Here is a 17,376-nt window from a genome sequence, read left to right on the forward strand (position 1 = left end):
TTTTTTATTCCGTTCCAGTAATCCGATTTAATATCTTTCATACGCGAACATTTCGCGACTCTTATCGTTGTTTTTGTATTCCTTACTCGTTCTTGTAAAAAATATTTTATACAATTTTAATTCATTTATTTGTTCCTACTTTCTTTCTATTTTTATATTCATCCCTTGATACGGTATAAATCCTTTGAAGAATACCATTTGTTTTTCTGAAATAACAATTTTTTTCATACTTTAATAAATGTTCTTTTTTTTATCAGGGAAGAATGTTTGCAAACCTAAACGCTCTTTTTTTTTTAATTTACGTGCTCGTAATTAATGAAGGAAAACTAAATGTTTGATCTCAGGGAAGAGCAATGAAATAAAGCTCGTATATCCGTTACGGAAATAAGGTCGCGTAAATACCAGAGGTTAATGGGTTAATCCTTAGAAGATGACCGCAAAGAATGTCCATCGTAGTTCTATTTACGTGAATTTCTTTCATAAATTCTTCATCGTGGACTTGGCTAAGAAAATAATTCAACGTGTTAAAGAGATACGATGAAAACCCACGAAAATAGAAAAAGAGAGATGGAAAGCGGTAGAGCCATGGGCTCCAAAATTAAATCGTCATACTTGAATTGATGTAATCGTTAAAAATTAAGCTAATAATAAGGAAAAGATAAATGAAGGAAAAATTGAAGGGAAGGAAGAAGATGGTTATATAAGATCGATCGAATTTCCATCCGTTGAGTTCATCGATAAGGTATCGTGCTTCGTGGAAGCAAATACGAACCACTCCCGTGATGCTTTTTGATATAAAACGTATAAAAAGAATAACCCAACTGAATTCTTTCCCTCTCTCTCTCTCTCTCTATCTCTCTCTGTCTCACACTCTCTCCCTACCTCTCGTGCCTGCTTCTCTTTTTTCACGTTTCTCCTATCTCGTTGCGGTTATACTCTTTCTCTCTTCATCGCGAGCTTTTCAATCAGCCGCAAATTTGCAAAACGAGTCCTGCCTCCTCTTCCTTCCCTTTTTTTCTATCTTTTTATTTCTCTTCTCGACAGTAATAACGGCGTTTTATAATCAAGCACATCGTCGACAGAAAAAGGTATAAAGAAGGTATAAAGAGGGTAAAAAAAGGGAGGAGGAAAAAAGAAGGAGGCTACTTGGGCGTCTGAACCACCCGTAAACGTTCGAGAATTATGCAGATGTGGAACGAATATGCCACCGGTCTAGATCTTTTTCAACTTTACATCGAGAAAGATGAGAATTTTTCAATTACATACTCGGCATTGCTTGCATAAGCGTGCTTGCAATATGCTGCGCAAATCTGAGCCGATTAACGTACATCGACTCGAATTTCCTCCCACTTGTTTCTCCTCAAGACGATAATAAACTCTAAACTGCATAACTTTCTTCCTCGAACGACGTCATATTAAATTACGATCCGGTAGGATCAGAATTCTCTTTAAAGGCTGTCACCCTTTAGCGAAGCGAACCTAACATGCAAAACAAATATTCTTTACATACTTTCTTATGGAATATTGCGAACTTTTTGAAAGAGCGATCAATCGTTTCCAATTATTGTTATCAAATAACGTAAACGATAGCAATTGTTTATTCTTTTAAATAGATTACTTAAGATTTTGTTTCTATTCCGTTGATTTAATAGAAATTATTTCTCGTAAATAAATGCAAGGGAGAATTTTTTCAATTGGTATTTTCGTGGGGTGGAGGAGAGGGAGGAAGAAGAAAAATAGTAACGACCTTAGCAAGAGATTTTTTCATTGGAACGGAAATACTTCAGAAGAATTTCATCCTCCGTAAGTTTCGGGCCAAGTGTAGTTCTCGATCGTTCTTTCTACCGTGTCACATTCATTGGAAGTTTTCCATAACGACGCGACGCGAAGTCTGCAAAGGACGATTGTTTATTCCCTAGATGTGCGTCGTTCGTGTTCGTTAGATCGTAGTAAACGCCATAATTAATGAAGAGTGTTATAAGCCGAATACGAAAGCAGTAAAAATATATAATAAAGAGAAAAAAGAAAAATCATGGAAAAGTGTTAATTTGAATGATTGCTACTGATAAAATCTTAAGTTCGCGAAGTATTATTCGGAGTAAAAAGGGTAAATTCTTGAAAGCACGATTAGTCGTTTAACTTCGATATCCTGTATTATCTTTCACATGAGGAGCCAAATATGTAGATAGGAGAAAAAATTCTGATACTATGTGTATAAGAGAGAAGCGTGGTGGGGGTAAGCGCGAGGCGACTCTCGTGTCGTGATAGTGGGTGGACTCGCTGAGAGGTCGGGTAAGCTCGGGAGAGTTCGGTTAGATTCGGGCGAGGAGCAAGCAACGAGCGAGCGACGACGAGCCCAGCCGAGCCATGGCGGCGGTCGTGTCGCACACAATCGCTCGTGGCTTTCACGAGGTAACCCACGTTCGCTCCGTACGACGCGTCAAATAAAAGATACTTTGCTTTGCTCGCTCGAAATCTTCTTCCCTTGTCGCGTCGCGTCGCGTCATTTAGTCGTCCCTTATTTTATCCGCGAAAACTACTCATTCTCTCCTCTCTCGGTAGCGAGACTTTACCGTTAATTGAAAAAAAGTGTCGAGCTGTCAAAGCGCGCGCGCTCCTTTCCACGACTCTTTCTTTCTCGCTCGACAGTGACGGCGGGAGGGAGAGGAAGGGAGATAGAGAGATACACGCAAAGAAGGATACTTTGTCGCGTCGTGTCAGGCGTCGCGCTGCCAAGTCGTGCACGCGCGACGCCTTAACGTTTACCAGAAGAGATGACCTCTTTGACAAAATTTCTCTGGAGTGTTCGTCAAGAATAAGGAAGAAGAAGAAGAAGAAAGAAAAAAAGTTACTCTTACCGTTTGGGGCTACACACGTGTCATCCGTCATTTGATTGTCGCTGACGCTGACGCTGCTGGCGCAGACGCGATGTCGCTGCTAGAACTGACGTCGATTCTTTTCCTCGTGCTTGCCTCGCCTGCCTCGGGATACTTCAATCTTTTTCTCAGTCAGGCAGAAGTACGCAAACTCATGGGTAAGTTCATTCATCGCACGTTTACGATAATAAACGTTCGATAACTACGATTATTTGGTTGCGATCTACCATCGGTTGCTGTCGAAATTAAATACGCGCCCGTACACTAGCCGCGAATAATTTTTCAAATGTCTTAGCTGTCTCCCGATTGGTTCGTTCGAACCTCCTCCTACTAAAGTTGTCACCATTGGTCCTCCATATTTTCCAACATCACCAACGAATCAACAATCGCGATCGATAGACATTGTATGTTATTTGTAATTTAGCGCGAGTTTCGATTTGTCTGAAGTTACATATAACATGTATATATATATTTTAATCGATGAGAATTTTATCGCTCGTAAAAGAAGAGACGCGTTTTTATTAGAGGTTGTCGTAAAACCGTTCGGAATACTTGACTGATTGCACGATAGGATCTTTTCATTGAAAGATTAATTATTTAATGTAAATACTCGTCAACTCGTGTGTACCTGCTTATTTAGCATCGCAATTAAGCTTCTGTACGATCGACGATAGGGACGTTTTTCATTCGCTCAAGTTCCTACGAACTAATGAATAATTATTATCGCGTTACGCCGCTTGTGCTATAAGCCTTCATTATCCTTAGGGCATAATCGTGGGTTCAGGCACAACGTATGTATGTACTTACCTACAACATATACGAAATCCCTCGAATCCGAGGTAGGTAAGTGGCGAAGCGTAAAATTGTTTTAAAATACGACTCTCACCATTCTACCCTAGAAAATCTATGTACGAGAGATAATTGGTACAAATGAGATATTTACGAAGGAAATGAATACGTTCCAGTTTCTCAATTGATACATGAATTTCATTGGAATTGGGTCGTGCTGACCGTTTTATTCGGTCATACAAGCGAACCAGAATCGTTTGTCGGTCGAGCTGTGAAAACGTTTTCCTCCGTGTAATATTTTACGAACGATTAAATCTACGCGGTGGAATCGCAGGGGATTCTCTTTGAAGTTTCCAACGACAAAGTTAATAGACGCTTTAAAAGTAAATTTATTTATTGATCGAAAGTATTTGTCACAAGTAACAATTACTCCATAATTAAATACGAAACGGAAGGATACGTATTCGTAATTAATATCAATAAAAATGCAATTGTAGGAAAATGATTGAAAGAAAAAAGAAAAAAGTATAATTTCAAAAAGAACAGGATGGAAGATGAAATTAGTCTTTAATCGTAATATTTGAGATCGAATAAAGATCGTTCCGCGTTCTGATCGTTCCTTAAAAATCATCGCTCGACCGGTTGCATGCGAATCGGTGTACCGGAAGCGAAGCAATTCGTGCAGCCCACTCGACGGCGCGAACTTTCCAATATTTCCTCGATAACTTCCACGGCGGCGGATAATTCGTTTTCGGCTCGTTGAGCCACGAAAAGCATTCAGCTCGTTGCCCCGAGTTCGAAATGGCAACGGTTCGTTCGTTCGTTCATTCGTTCGTGCATTCTGGCGACACCTGAACCCACGCCTCCGATCGACGATTCTCTTGCTCCCGAGAGAAACAGAGAGAGAGAGAAAATCGTGCGTTCCATACATACTGTTTGCCTCGCACCTTTCCTTTCTTTTTGTTTTTTCTTTATATACCACATATTGTATTATATTATATTTTTATCTATGGAAACGAAGAGAGTTAGCCCTTTATTTTTTTAATATATATATATATTATTAATATATTTGTGAAATATATTTATTCGTAAAATGACTAATTAAACTCAGAAATAACTATATACTGATGACCTGTGTGTGTTTAATTATGATAGAAGTTGTACTTCAAGTAGGTAATATGTATATGAATTTATGAGAAACGAGTAGTTGGTATGAAATGGAAATTTGATCCGTAGATTAGATCCGATAGAACAATATGACTAACAAATCGTTAGTTTTTTAAGTACAAAAACAGATAAGAATGAATGACTACGAGCATTGTTGTAAAAAGGTCAGTAGATTTTAAAGACGGATTAAATTTCAATCTCATGTTTTAACTACTCGGCACTTGTTAATTCATATATAACCTTTTTATCGAATAAACAATTACGATCTGATATTTTACTGGATGAAAATTTTTAAGTCATAATCAAAGTTATTGAACAGGAACGTTAAAACAAATGCATTTCGGTTCAAACAATCTTAAATATTAGTAGAGTACGGTAGAGTGTTTGATATATATGATTCTATTGTATAATATTTATTACGAATATTATTTCCGTTATAAACATGCGCAGCAACTTTCGGAAAATCATATAAACAATAATAAATAAGAGAAATTTTAACTGCCTTTCACAGAAAACAATGAGCCTGTCTAACATTGGATTTCGAAGAGGATGGTACGGTGGATATTGAAACGAAATCGATGAATATTTTTTTTATATTTGGGATCAGATTTCAATTTTTCATGTATGTATTAATGATTCGTCTCTCATGAATTCACATATTATTCAATGATTTTTTTAAACAACAAGTTTAAATGTATAAGAAAATTTTTTATATATATTTTCTCAAAAATGCCTAGTTATTTCGCGAATAAACTAAATTATAAGATTTAACGCCGACGTATACACATAATAGGATTATCTTGAACGTGACTCTCGTTAAAAGAATCTGAAAATAATGGTTAATCTTTTAGGATAAAATGAAAATATAGAAGATCCTGTCCTAAATAGAATATCAAGGCATCAATATTGCTTAGTGTGACACAAAAAGCAATCGAGCGGAAGTTAAAATGTTACGATGTTATCGTAATGTGACTTTTCGACTTTTTTCAATGATTTATATAAAAAAAAAGTCGATCGAAAGGTGTGTCGTTTGATCGGCTTTCCTTTTGTGCTGCAGGTAGGCCAGCATCTATACTGCTGTGCTGTTGGGAGATGCGCATTAGTAACTTGGATCTACACAATAAAATATTCTAACGAAGTTCTTGTTGAAGGTAGACGTTTTAGGGTCGAGGAGACGAAGGGATTCGTTTATAGTTTGTTTAAACTCCAAATAATCGACAGGCAGAGTCACTCTTGTTCTTCTTCGTCTTATTTTCTTTTTTTGAGGATCTTCATTTAAGTTCCCTATTCTTCTTTATGCTTTCTCATTTCGGAAGGTTCATAGGTTCGACTAGAAAAACGAAGCTGCTTATCACCCTCGATTGTTGACTTACAATTAGATGTATATGTAAGTAAATTTGAATAATGTTATTTCCATATTTGTAATAGATGTATTTTCAAGTACATGTTTCCAGGAAGAATGAGGTTTTCAATTTCGAGTCGTTTAGTAAGGTTTCCCGTAATAAGGTTAGAGGACATTGAGTCTCGATTCGCTACGTCGAGAAATCGATTTTGATCTCCGTCGTTCCACTTGGTTACACCCTACACGGTCGAATCCTATAGAAAGGTGCTTCGGCACGATCTGCTCCAATATCGAAGACCTTCTTCTTTTATTTTTCTCTTTGTTATCATATTTCGAAATTGTCCTGCTGTAAAATATACGACGTCGTCGTATTCTTTTTATTGACAAGCAAACGTATATCGGCGTATAGACATAAATATTAATATATAGGTAGTTCTATCTATGTTTCTAAACAAGGTTCGAAAATCTTTAGGTTATCTGAAAGAAGCACGATCGTACGTGCTTACCAACACCTAAGAGTCATAATACACCCGAGCGTGGATAAGATAAGCTTCCGAATTCACATTGACGTCGAGGTTATATTTTACTTTACCAGATTACTTTGTCGATCCTTCGACGAATAATCCCAGAAAAATGGTGTTTCATCCTCTCGCGACATCATCACAATCTAAAAGTTGTTTTTTCTATTCTTTTTTTGTATATAGACCTTTTCATCTTCCTAATGCGTAGCTTTGCATCAATATACATACATATAGAGGAAAGGATGACATACTCGAAAAATATGCGGACCTGAATGATGCCTAAACTTTTGCAGATCTTTTACAATCAAGCAAGGAATTATTATTTAATCTCAAAATAACTGGAAATATAAATCATTTGATGATATACAAATAAGAAATACTCTGAAATTATTTCTCATCTTCAATCATAAATTTATATTTTATGTAAACAATTTAGTTGGTATTAATAAATGGTAAGGGAATAATCAATAGAATGATAAAATATCTCCTAGAGGAAAATAATAAATTGATTATCACTTACTTATTGTTAGAGTGAAGTCGATAAAAGATATAATATCGTTTGGAAGTATATACAAAGTTTAGGTAAATTAATAGTGCATATCCAATTTGAAATACTGCAAAGCGGAACGATTCGTAATCATTCGTCAGAACTCCGTGTCAAAACAGGAAAACATGATGTTCGCGAAGAACCTCGTGCCCGAGGCCAGTTTTCGCTCGCGTGAGACGAGCTTGGGTTCGACCTTAGCTAGTTAGGGTCTGACAGGCCCATCTTGATGTTGTTCGAGGAGTGGGGTCGTCTCAAAGGTCCCGACTGGGCCCCGTGAAACCGTTTATGTACGCACAATGGCGCAGCAATAGGTGGAACACAAACGGACATTAAGAAATTCGATCGGCTCGAGAAAATGTGTTTCGACAACAACAATCGGACACGGTTACGTTTCTATCTACTTTTCTATCCACTTTTCTTTGTTAACCGATTAGTAGCGTATATTTTCGTATAGCAAACAAATGAAACAAGTTTTTTCAATTATCTTTAGTCTGTCTAAAACAGAGACATTTGTTAATAGATATAATATTTTCAATATCGATACGAATAAATACGTAATAAAATAATTATGAAAAATGTGTGTCCATCGTAAATGTCGTAACAGAGTTAACTATTTCGAGTTAACGATTAGAATTCTCCGAAGAGGATAGAAATAAAAAAAGATACGTGTTTTATTTCGAACAATATTTTAAGCAGGTTCGATCGATGCGATATTTCAAAGCGGATGCTGCGCCTCTGTCGACATCAATCTTCGGCTCCTCGTTAAGATCCGCGCCTTAAGACTTCGTTGGTGTGTAGGAGAATTCGTTTCTTAGCGGACAGGGGAGGCCGTCAAAGACAGTACGGGTTGTGTCGGGACGTCATTTACATGAGGACTCGTCGAGAAGAAAAAGAGATATAGGAGAGAAACAGAGAAACGAGACACGGACGGACCCCCGTGGATTTTCCTCCGAAAGCCAACTTCATTTCTTTTATTTTCTTCTTCTTTCAATTCGAGAAAGATATTAATCCTTTGAGTAATCATTAATGATATGCTTTATTTGCGAACGTAAGTTAAGAAAATAAATTCTAACAAAAGTCTTCTCTAAATTTATATTAGAAATGACGCACGCATCTATCTATTAAAATATTTACTTTTTCGTTTTATCTCATACGAGTTTTATCAAATTTTTGTGCGAGATATCTTTTTACATATCTCTTGAGAATTTCGAAGTATCTTTTTGCATATTCTTATTATCTTTAAATACTTTAGTATCTCATATTTGCACGAAAATGTTGTTCTAGAGAAATAGAGTGTTGCGGATCGACTCGTAATGGAATTGACTTTTTCCAGAAATCGTCTCTCTCCTGGGAATAAAAACACTGCGAGTGTAATGGATACTTCTTCTTTCTCCTTCCATTCTTTCTTTTTACCACCCATTCCTTCGGGTCATTCTACTTTTTTCTCCTTACTTACTCTCTAGGCGAAGTAAATTCAACGCGAGGACGTGAATAAAATTTAATGTTGTCAAGTATGTCGTAAAAAAATATAAAATAGTGCTGCAGCGAGAGAGAATGAATATTTTTGAATACAAAAATTCGATGAACATTAAATAATTCAATTTTAGTTTTTTTTCAACTACCAAAACAATATAAACAATTTGTGTCTTATACGTTTTCTAAATTAATATGATAATAACTCGTATGTTACGTGTTTCTCATTTCATTTTTTTCATTATAAATTAATTGTATATGAGTACTTTTAGTTATCTCTTTCGTTCTCTTCCTTGTTCAATTTCTTTTCTCATTAACCGGCACACGTTCGTCGATCTCACCGAGCGTTATCCTCGCGTGAAATCTTTTAATCCACGCTCGAGAGCGAGAGTAGTTCCGAGTGACAGGATCTTAACGAGCATCTGCTCCTCGAGGATGACTCCGCGTAGTTTAGAAGAAAACATTTTCTCGTACTAGTATCAATAGGACGACAGGTTCAAATATTAGACAAATTTAGTATTAAATGTTTCTTTTTCTATAGAACTTGACAATGCTATAGGTTGAAATATAATATTACTTATTTGTTAAATTATATTATAAATTTGTTCGATAATTTAATATTCCATCGATAATCAATGATAATTATTTGTACACTTTTCCGTTACTTTTATAATACGTATTATACGAAATTGTTGTTGAATATGAATTGCATGAAAAATAAAGAGAATAAATTATCTTCGAATGGGAGAACGTACTAGTATCAATAGGACGACAGGTCAAATATTAGACAAAATTTAGTATTAAATGTTTCTTTTTCTATAGAACTTGACAATGCTATAGGTTGAAATATAATATTACTTATTTGTTAAATTATATTATAAATTTTGTTCGATAATTTAATATTCCATCGATAATCAATGATAATTATTTGTACACTTTTCCGTTACTTTTATAATACGTATTATACGAAATTGTTGTTGAATATGAATTGCATGAAAAATAAAGAGAATTATATCGAAAGTCGTCTTCTAATCCCGTCTTCTCCAAAGATCAGAAACAGAGAACAGCATTATCAAAGTGATAATACATGAATTTATACGATATTATCTTTTTGTCCGTCGTTCTTATGAAAAGATCACTTTGACCAACGTGAATCGATGCAAAAAGGTTAAAATCGAAGAGGAGATGAGATTCTCGTAAAGCTCGGAGAAAGAAACGTTACAGAAGGAACGTTCAAAGCGAGTAACGATGTCGAAAAAGGATTGATAGCACAAAAGAAGAGAAAGAAAGAAGGAAAGAAAAAAAGAATCCTTTTTTTTCAAAGAAGAGACAGATGAATTCTTTTGACATCGTACTCTACGAGATTCGTGCATTAATTCATCGTTAGCGATAATTAAAATCAATGGGAGAACTCATCTGACTACGTCGAGTTTGTCTAACTTGACAGAATAAATATATTAGTTAAATTACATTTTCTCTTCGCGTATGTGTAGACATTTTTACAATTAAGACATATTTTTCTAAATAATCGAATCTCTCGCAGCTTTCAACGATCTAAAAATAAAAGATAATGACGGGAAGTGGAGTTATAGAGAATAAGAGAAAGAGAGGGATAGATGGACAGATAGTTAGAGTACAGGGTTTGCATTTGTAGAGTTATCTCGTGCCTCTCGTCACCCTTCTGACAGGAAAGGAATTTTCGAACGTGGCACATTCACTTATCGGTCCATCGGCGCCACGAAGGGACACGTGTTGTTTAGTTGGGCCCCCCTTTAAAAATTCGAAATCTTACTACGGTTAGAAAAGAGATGCCATTTCATCGGGGAATACTCGGGACCACGCAGCAGGGGTGGGGTTCTTTGACGTGCTCTGCCTTTTTTCTCTTCGCTCTCTCTCTCTCTCTCTCCTTTTTCTAAATTCTCTTTTTCTCTTCTTTTAATTTTTTGCTCCTTTCTCATCCTAAAGCGACAATGACAAATCATATAAGTCCAGTATGTCCAATAATAAAGGCCGATAGAAGATAGTTTTTGTCCTTTTCTATATTTTTCTATTGGTTAGATGAAAAGAAAAAAAAATATATCTAATAAAAATAAATAAAAAATAAGCTTAACTCTGGGTGACTTTTATATATTCTCATGAAACGTCGCAGGCTTTAAGACGTCGTAAAATCCCGAATGGATGCCAAACGAGTCATTCTCAGACCTATACCAAATTTCCTGGACTTTATTTCCACGCGAACCATCGAGCAAGCCACGATATACTTTTCTTAAATTGCTCCTTCCGGTTTGCATATCTATTGGTATGAAGCAATAAATAAAGTACGGACTAATCGGCTAGATATCCGAAAAAAAATTTCACCCAAGCAAATGACGTGAAAAAGAATCGAATAAGAAGTAGAATTATTTAGAGTTCTACGCGACAAATTATTCTGGACTTTATCGTAACTCATTCATTTGAAATCATTAACACAACAAGATAGATTAAACTTTAAAATATGTTTTAAATGCTAACGATTTTCAATAGTACTCATATTAATTTACGATCGAAAATATATGAAAATTCGAATAAATTGATCGAACGAAATATTTGAATATTTAAAAAATGTTCGTTAAATGTACCAAGTCAGATTGTTCGTTAACCTTGAGAAGTTGTTAACGCGAAACTAAAGGGAAGGAAGTTGGTAATCCTCCCAGCTCCTTTCACACACTCCTGTCGCCATATGTCGAACTCCCAGACAGACCGAGAACACATCTCAATCGACATCAACACTGACAGATGCTGCATCTGATTGTGAGTTGCGAGTTTCTCGTTTCCTTCCATCTCGCGATGATGATGGTTCCTCGTTGATGGCCGACATAACGTTGAAGCCATATTGGGCACCGAAAAACAATATTATTTTAGCTCTCGATCCAGGAATCACGTCGTATAGCGTTGCGACGTTTGCTTTGCTTTCATCATTCCCTGAGATTCTCTCTTTCTTTCTCCCTCGTTCGACAAATAAACCGTAGCTGCGTTACTTATGATGCACCAGCCATACGATTTGATTCCCTTTATTTTATTTTCTCTCTCTCTCTCTCTCTCTCTTTCTTTAGTTCTTTGTCGCGGATACAGTAGACCCGACCGGTTTCAGCCAGGAACGAGCTTCTCGATTTTCACGAAGGGGAAGGGTGATCGTACGACACAATAGTGATGGTACGAATTCGATAGGAAATGCACAATGTCTGATTTCGATGGTGATCCCACATTGAATAGACTCAGATTGGGTGCCAATTGGATTACTCGATGAAGACTTAATCAACTTTAATGAATATGTTTCTACGTGTCTTAGTACGTGATCAGAAGACAAAATATCGATGAATAGTTGTACATTACTCCCTCGATCTAATTATTTTACTTGATACGAGATTCAACAAAAATTTATTCGTCCACGTTTCATACACGAAGTGGAGAGAACGACGGAGAGGATGCGTTAAATTGGGAAACCTCCCGTGAAGCGTGATTCTATCTCTTGCTAGCGACTCGTAAAATCCACAAACTAATGATATCTTGCAACGTTAATAATCTGAAAGTCATCTAAAGAGCAGAAAATGTGAAATACCAAAAGAAAACTTTATTGAAATATAATTTTAATTACATTTTTTTATACATTTTAATATTGGTAATATTTAATAATATTAATTAAGTAATGTCAGGTAATAAATATTGTACAAAATGTCGATAGTTTTCATCGAAACATTAGAATTATTTACGTCCCGTTAAACTAGCAAACGTTTATTTGCCATTAACATCAATAAAGATAAGGCTTGTTTATCGCTTGTTTACGATCAATTCAGGTATCCCAAATTCTTGATTGTATAGGAAAGATCGCGAAGATCGTAAAGCAATGTTCCGAGTAGCTCAGTCACCCTTCCTTCCACCTCGTTGTGGGGCCCAAAAAAGCAAAGGCACGCACACCAGCAGTGTCGAGAGTCCTTCTTCTTTCACTCTCTTTCTCTCTTCTTTACGTGCATGGTCGTTCGAAGTGAATTATAACCGGTGTCGCGCGAAGTTACGCCTTCCTGGATTTAACCTATGGCCTGTGAGGAGAAAGGTGGAGAGAAAGAGGCTGAGGTCGATGGGGGAGAAGCAGCAGAAGTAGTGGAACGAGTAGGAGAAGGAGGAGGCCGTACAAACGACGTCCAGGACTTGTCCAGGACTTATGGGTTATTCAGGAGAGGCAACGTTGCTAGAGAGCGAGAACGAGAGAGAAAGAGAGAGAAAGAGAGAGAGGGAGATAGCGAAACACGTTCGTTCGATATATGCTAAGCAGTCGGCCTCCTGTATCGCGTACATATACCACGACTCTGGTTTCGCACGTGGGTGAGAGACGCATGTGCGTACGTGTGAGTATGCGTGTATCTTTATATACGTACGTAGTATATATGCATGCATCCATGGATATATATACTGGGTGTCGGATAGGTTGCTTTTACCTCACGACTGAGAATGATAAAAAGTAGGGAGAAAAAGTTTGAGCAACTCTCGTTACATTGATTTATTAGTCTTCTTTTTTCTCTTGCTTTTTTTCTTCTTACTTATTTAAAGGATAAATGTACTTATAAGTATTGGATGTGGAAGTGTATACAATAGTGATGGAAGATTGCTTGGCAAAGTAAAAAGTTTTCACGTCCGATCTGATATTTTAAGTGAATAATTACATATTCAAACTTTTTCCCCTACATAACGTATTTATTATCTATATATTTGACAGATACTGTCAGGTATTTGATGGTAATATTTAAACCGACATTTAATGTGTTCACGTGTAATATACAAATTTTTAGATATTTCTTTCTACGAATTCTTTTGTTCATAGAACAAAAACATCTATGGTTAGAAGACATGTGCTTAGAATATCCGCCACCCCATATACGCCTACATCGTTCAGCCGGATGATGGCGAAAGTGAAAAATATCTCGTGCAGCCGTTATAGCACTAGTAGTATGTTCGCGTGCATACGCAGAGGCTCGTTCGCGTTATTAGATCTCTCTCTCTCTCTCTCTCTTTCTTTCTCTCTTTCTTCCTTGTTCTCTTTCTCTTTCTCTTTCTTACTGAAGTCGTTGCCTCGAGAGATATCGGAGCATAGTATATGCCAGCTGCCATTGATTCGGTCGTTAACCCCATCTCAAACCGATAATTCTTTCATTTTTGCAAAAATAATGATGCTGATATGATAGAAATTTAATCTTTTAACATTATTACGAATATTACTATTTATTACCAAGTTGTAACTTGTGATTAAAAGAAACAGTATATACTCTTTTGTAAATTATCAAGAACGAAGTTTGTGTCCATATACGCATCGAGAAAGTTAATTTCAAGTTCTACGCCATTGTCGATATCCTACGAGAAGGATTCTGTACTGAAATGAATCGAATACAGGGAGTATAGGAAAATGATAGTAGCGTTTCACGCAAAGAATTTTTATTTTATATTTTATAATACATAGATATCTTGACAAAATATATCCGTCCGTTAAATTATAATTTTTTTCAATTGGGGGGATCTGTTCATTTATTTTATACAAAAAAAAGAAAGTATCATGACAATGGTAGAGTAAATAACAAACAGCGAAATGAGCAAACACTTGAAAGTTCCGCTATAATGGAGATGAAATTCATCAAAGGTACTAGTAAATTCAACATTAAAGTAAGTGGACTAGTAGTTCTGCAACTACAATGAATTTCTACTTTGCACGATGTCAAGTGACACCTGACATGATTCTACGAGCGTTTCAACCTCGAAATATGAGTTTGAAGTAATGAAATATTTTGTTCTAAAGTAAACGCAAATTTAATCATAATTAATGAGGAGACAAAATGTTAAGTTTGTTCATAATAAAGTTAAGAATAATTCTCTATTAACTTATTATTTTATGTACATAATCTATTGATATTATTTGAGGAAACATATCGAAGCCGGTAGGACGTCTGTACCCCGTGGAGGGATCATCGGGAACTTTAAAATCCTATATTTCCTGTCCCTTGGACCTGTGGATCACCCTTTTTGCTTTTTCCTTTCTCCTTTTCTACCCTCGTCGCCGTGTCCTTTTGTAAGGCTCACCACGGGAGGATCTCGTTATAAGCACACCATGCCTCTCGTATTCCGTAGGTGTTAGGTTTCTGACCCAAAGCCCACAGCAAGAGAATAAAAAAGTACAGAAAGAAAAGGAGAAGGAAAGAGAGAGAGAGAAAAAGAGAGAGAGAGAGAAAAAACTTTGTCTTCCCGCTGTGTAGACGCCGATTTACGATGGCCTTCTTTTCGGGACCTGGTTCCCTCTTCTTCCTTTATTATTAAAGAACTCACCTTAGAAAGACCATACTACTCCTCGTCAACTTAGCTGAATGTAGTATTTTGACAGCGGGGGACACCGGTATTTTTTTGCAAAATTTAGCCGGGTGTTTCGCGAAAAGTCCACCTTCCTTCTTTCCTTCCTTTAGTGTTGTGGCTCATTCATTGAGATCGATTTCTTTTCTGCTCTCATGATTCTCGATGCTCGATCAAGAACTTAGAAATTATGATAGCCCTTGCTGCGTATACCATTATCGATGTGCTTCTTTGTTATTTGTGTATCATTTTTCCCCCAATTAGAATTAGGTTTCGTTGTAAAGACAAACATTTTGTAACTTCTTTTTTATCCTTAATAATAGGAACATTAAAAATAACAGAAAGATGAAATGTTTCAAACTTTTTTATTGACATTAAGATTTGAAACGTTCTATTGGTTTTACTCGTAGTTTTAGGAAAGATATCACAAATGTGTGTTGCTCTCTACTAGTTTCCATGTTTCTTTACCTTTGATTCGAGGAATGAGATTATCGAAGTGAAGGGAGTTAGATAGAAAGCACACATACTGTCCTCTTGCAGCAGCTTCTCCTTGCCATTATGGTCCTTCTGAGTGGTAGCGTTCGTACGTGTTTTGCGAGAAAAGAACCGAAGTGGTGCAGAACCCCTCGTGACAATTGTGTCTGGCAGTGCTTGTCGAGGGTCGACGCCTTCCCTGAAAAGCCCTCTCTCTCTCTCTCTCTCTCTCTCTTTCTTTCTCATACGCTCTCTTTACATCGTACTCCCGTCTTGGAGGTTCACGCTTGCACTCTGGCCTGGCTGCGGGCGCAGCAGACATCAAAGGATGTTCGGTGGTTACCACCCTTCTAGCTATCCACCCTCATGCAAACTTCTCGCATAATTGCTCGGAAAAAGAAGAAGAAGATGAAGAAGTAGAAGAAGAAAGACAAGTAGTAGATGGAGATGGAGAGAAGAAAGCAAAAGGCATCGCACAGAGAAAGCGTCCAAGAGTAGAAACGTAACGAGGTCAGAATCGAGCTGTACTCGGTAGCTAGTAATAACGAGAGGAATTTCTTTGCTAGATTAAAAGAAGATTACTTTTTTTATCTCGTCGCCTTTTTATACCGACATAAGAATACGAAGGGTAGCTCTTTGATTTTCCTATTTCTTTGATGATAGAAAGTAAGAGAGAGAGAGAGAGAGAGAGAGAGAGAAAGAAAGAAAATCTTTACTCATTCTCTTCTTTTCTCATTCTCTTTATCAATCATCGAGAAAATAAGGAGAATGAAAAAGAAAAACGATGGAAATGTCTTTACTGAAAAAATTTCTGAGAGTGATTATTACTTCTTGCTTTTAATTTCTTGCTCTTTTTTTCGTCGAAATTATATTCGCGAATAGGCGTTACACATCGTAGTAAAAATTATTGTATATTTTTTTATTTTAAATAAAAGCGATTTTGAGAAGATAAATGAAGATAAAGAAAAAAGAATAAAAAGAAAGGTAGAGAGAGAGAGAGAGAGAGGATTAACATTTTGTAGCTTTTATCTCAACAACAGTAATAAATGATGATGAATCTTGGAAGAAAGGAAAGTAAACGAAAAGAAGCAAACTATCGATCCGTTCGTCTTTAGGTCAAACTGGATGACCCGTCTCTCCCCATATCAATAAATTATTCTTTAAGTCCGTTGAATAGAAGTGACAGATGAAATATTTGAGGACATCTTCACGAGAGAGGGAGGAGGAGTAAGAAAATATTCGAACGTTGTGAGTTTCGATTTTTTAACGACGCTAGCTTCGGCGCAGACTACTTCTCTCTTTCTCGAAGGATAATTATTTTCCAAGACCTACGGGGTATCCTTCGTCTTTTTTACGACGTACCCTACAGCGTTGGATCCGTTCTGTTCTTTTCCTCCAGTTCGTGGAGGAGGCAAAGATCTAGAGAGTGCCTCTGGCGGAGCTTGTCGGAGGGCAACGGTGTCGGGGTCGTGGGTATAGGATATCTGATGCAGAAAACCGGTAAACGTCGGGACGGGAGAGGCATAGGTGGTGGGACGTGGGAGGAAATGAAAGGGGGAGGTAGAGAAGAACACACCGAAAGCAAAGACACGACCAAGGGGCATGGCACATTGTCTTCGGGTGGCTTAAAAATCCAACTCGTGGCTCGTTAACCGTCCTATCAGATACCACCGAGACCCTTCTCTAGAAAGAGTGAGATAGGAAGGGGTGGAGGAGGAAGGGAGAGAGAAAAAGAGTACACGCCATGCACCCGTATTCTTCTTCTCCAGCTTCCTTATCCACTGTCTTCGTCGACTGGTCCACGTGACCTTGTGTCCTACC

The 17,376-nt window shown here is 37.0% G+C and overlaps 1 protein-coding gene and 1 long non-coding RNA gene across 2 annotated transcripts in view; one reads left to right on the forward strand and one right to left on the reverse strand.

Moving 5' to 3' along the window:
• LOC122519979 lies at positions 1 to 2,998 on the reverse strand. The gene is made up of 2 exons (XR_006304415.1): positions 2,859 to 2,998; positions 1 to 206 (listed from the first exon to the last, which is right to left on the reverse strand). It is a non-coding gene; the product is annotated as an uncharacterized LOC122519979 (long non-coding RNA).
• LOC122519973 (tyrosine-protein kinase Dnt-like) overlaps positions 2,334 to 17,376 on the forward strand; it is a 25,731-nt gene continuing 10,688 nt past the window's right edge. The window contains exon 1 of the mRNA XM_043639828.1: positions 2,334 to 3,034. Coding sequence (XP_043495763.1) covers positions 2,929 to 3,034 — 106 coding nt within the window. The 5' untranslated portion in view covers positions 2,334 to 2,928. The remainder of the gene's footprint in view (positions 3,035 to 17,376) is intronic.

The sequence above is a fragment of the Polistes fuscatus genome, unplaced genomic scaffold (genome assembly GCF_010416935.1).
Source record: "Polistes fuscatus isolate 324 unplaced genomic scaffold, CU_Pfus_HIC Scaffold3, whole genome shotgun sequence".
In the NCBI taxonomy this organism is placed as follows: Eukaryota; Metazoa; Arthropoda; class Insecta; order Hymenoptera; family Vespidae; genus Polistes; species Polistes fuscatus.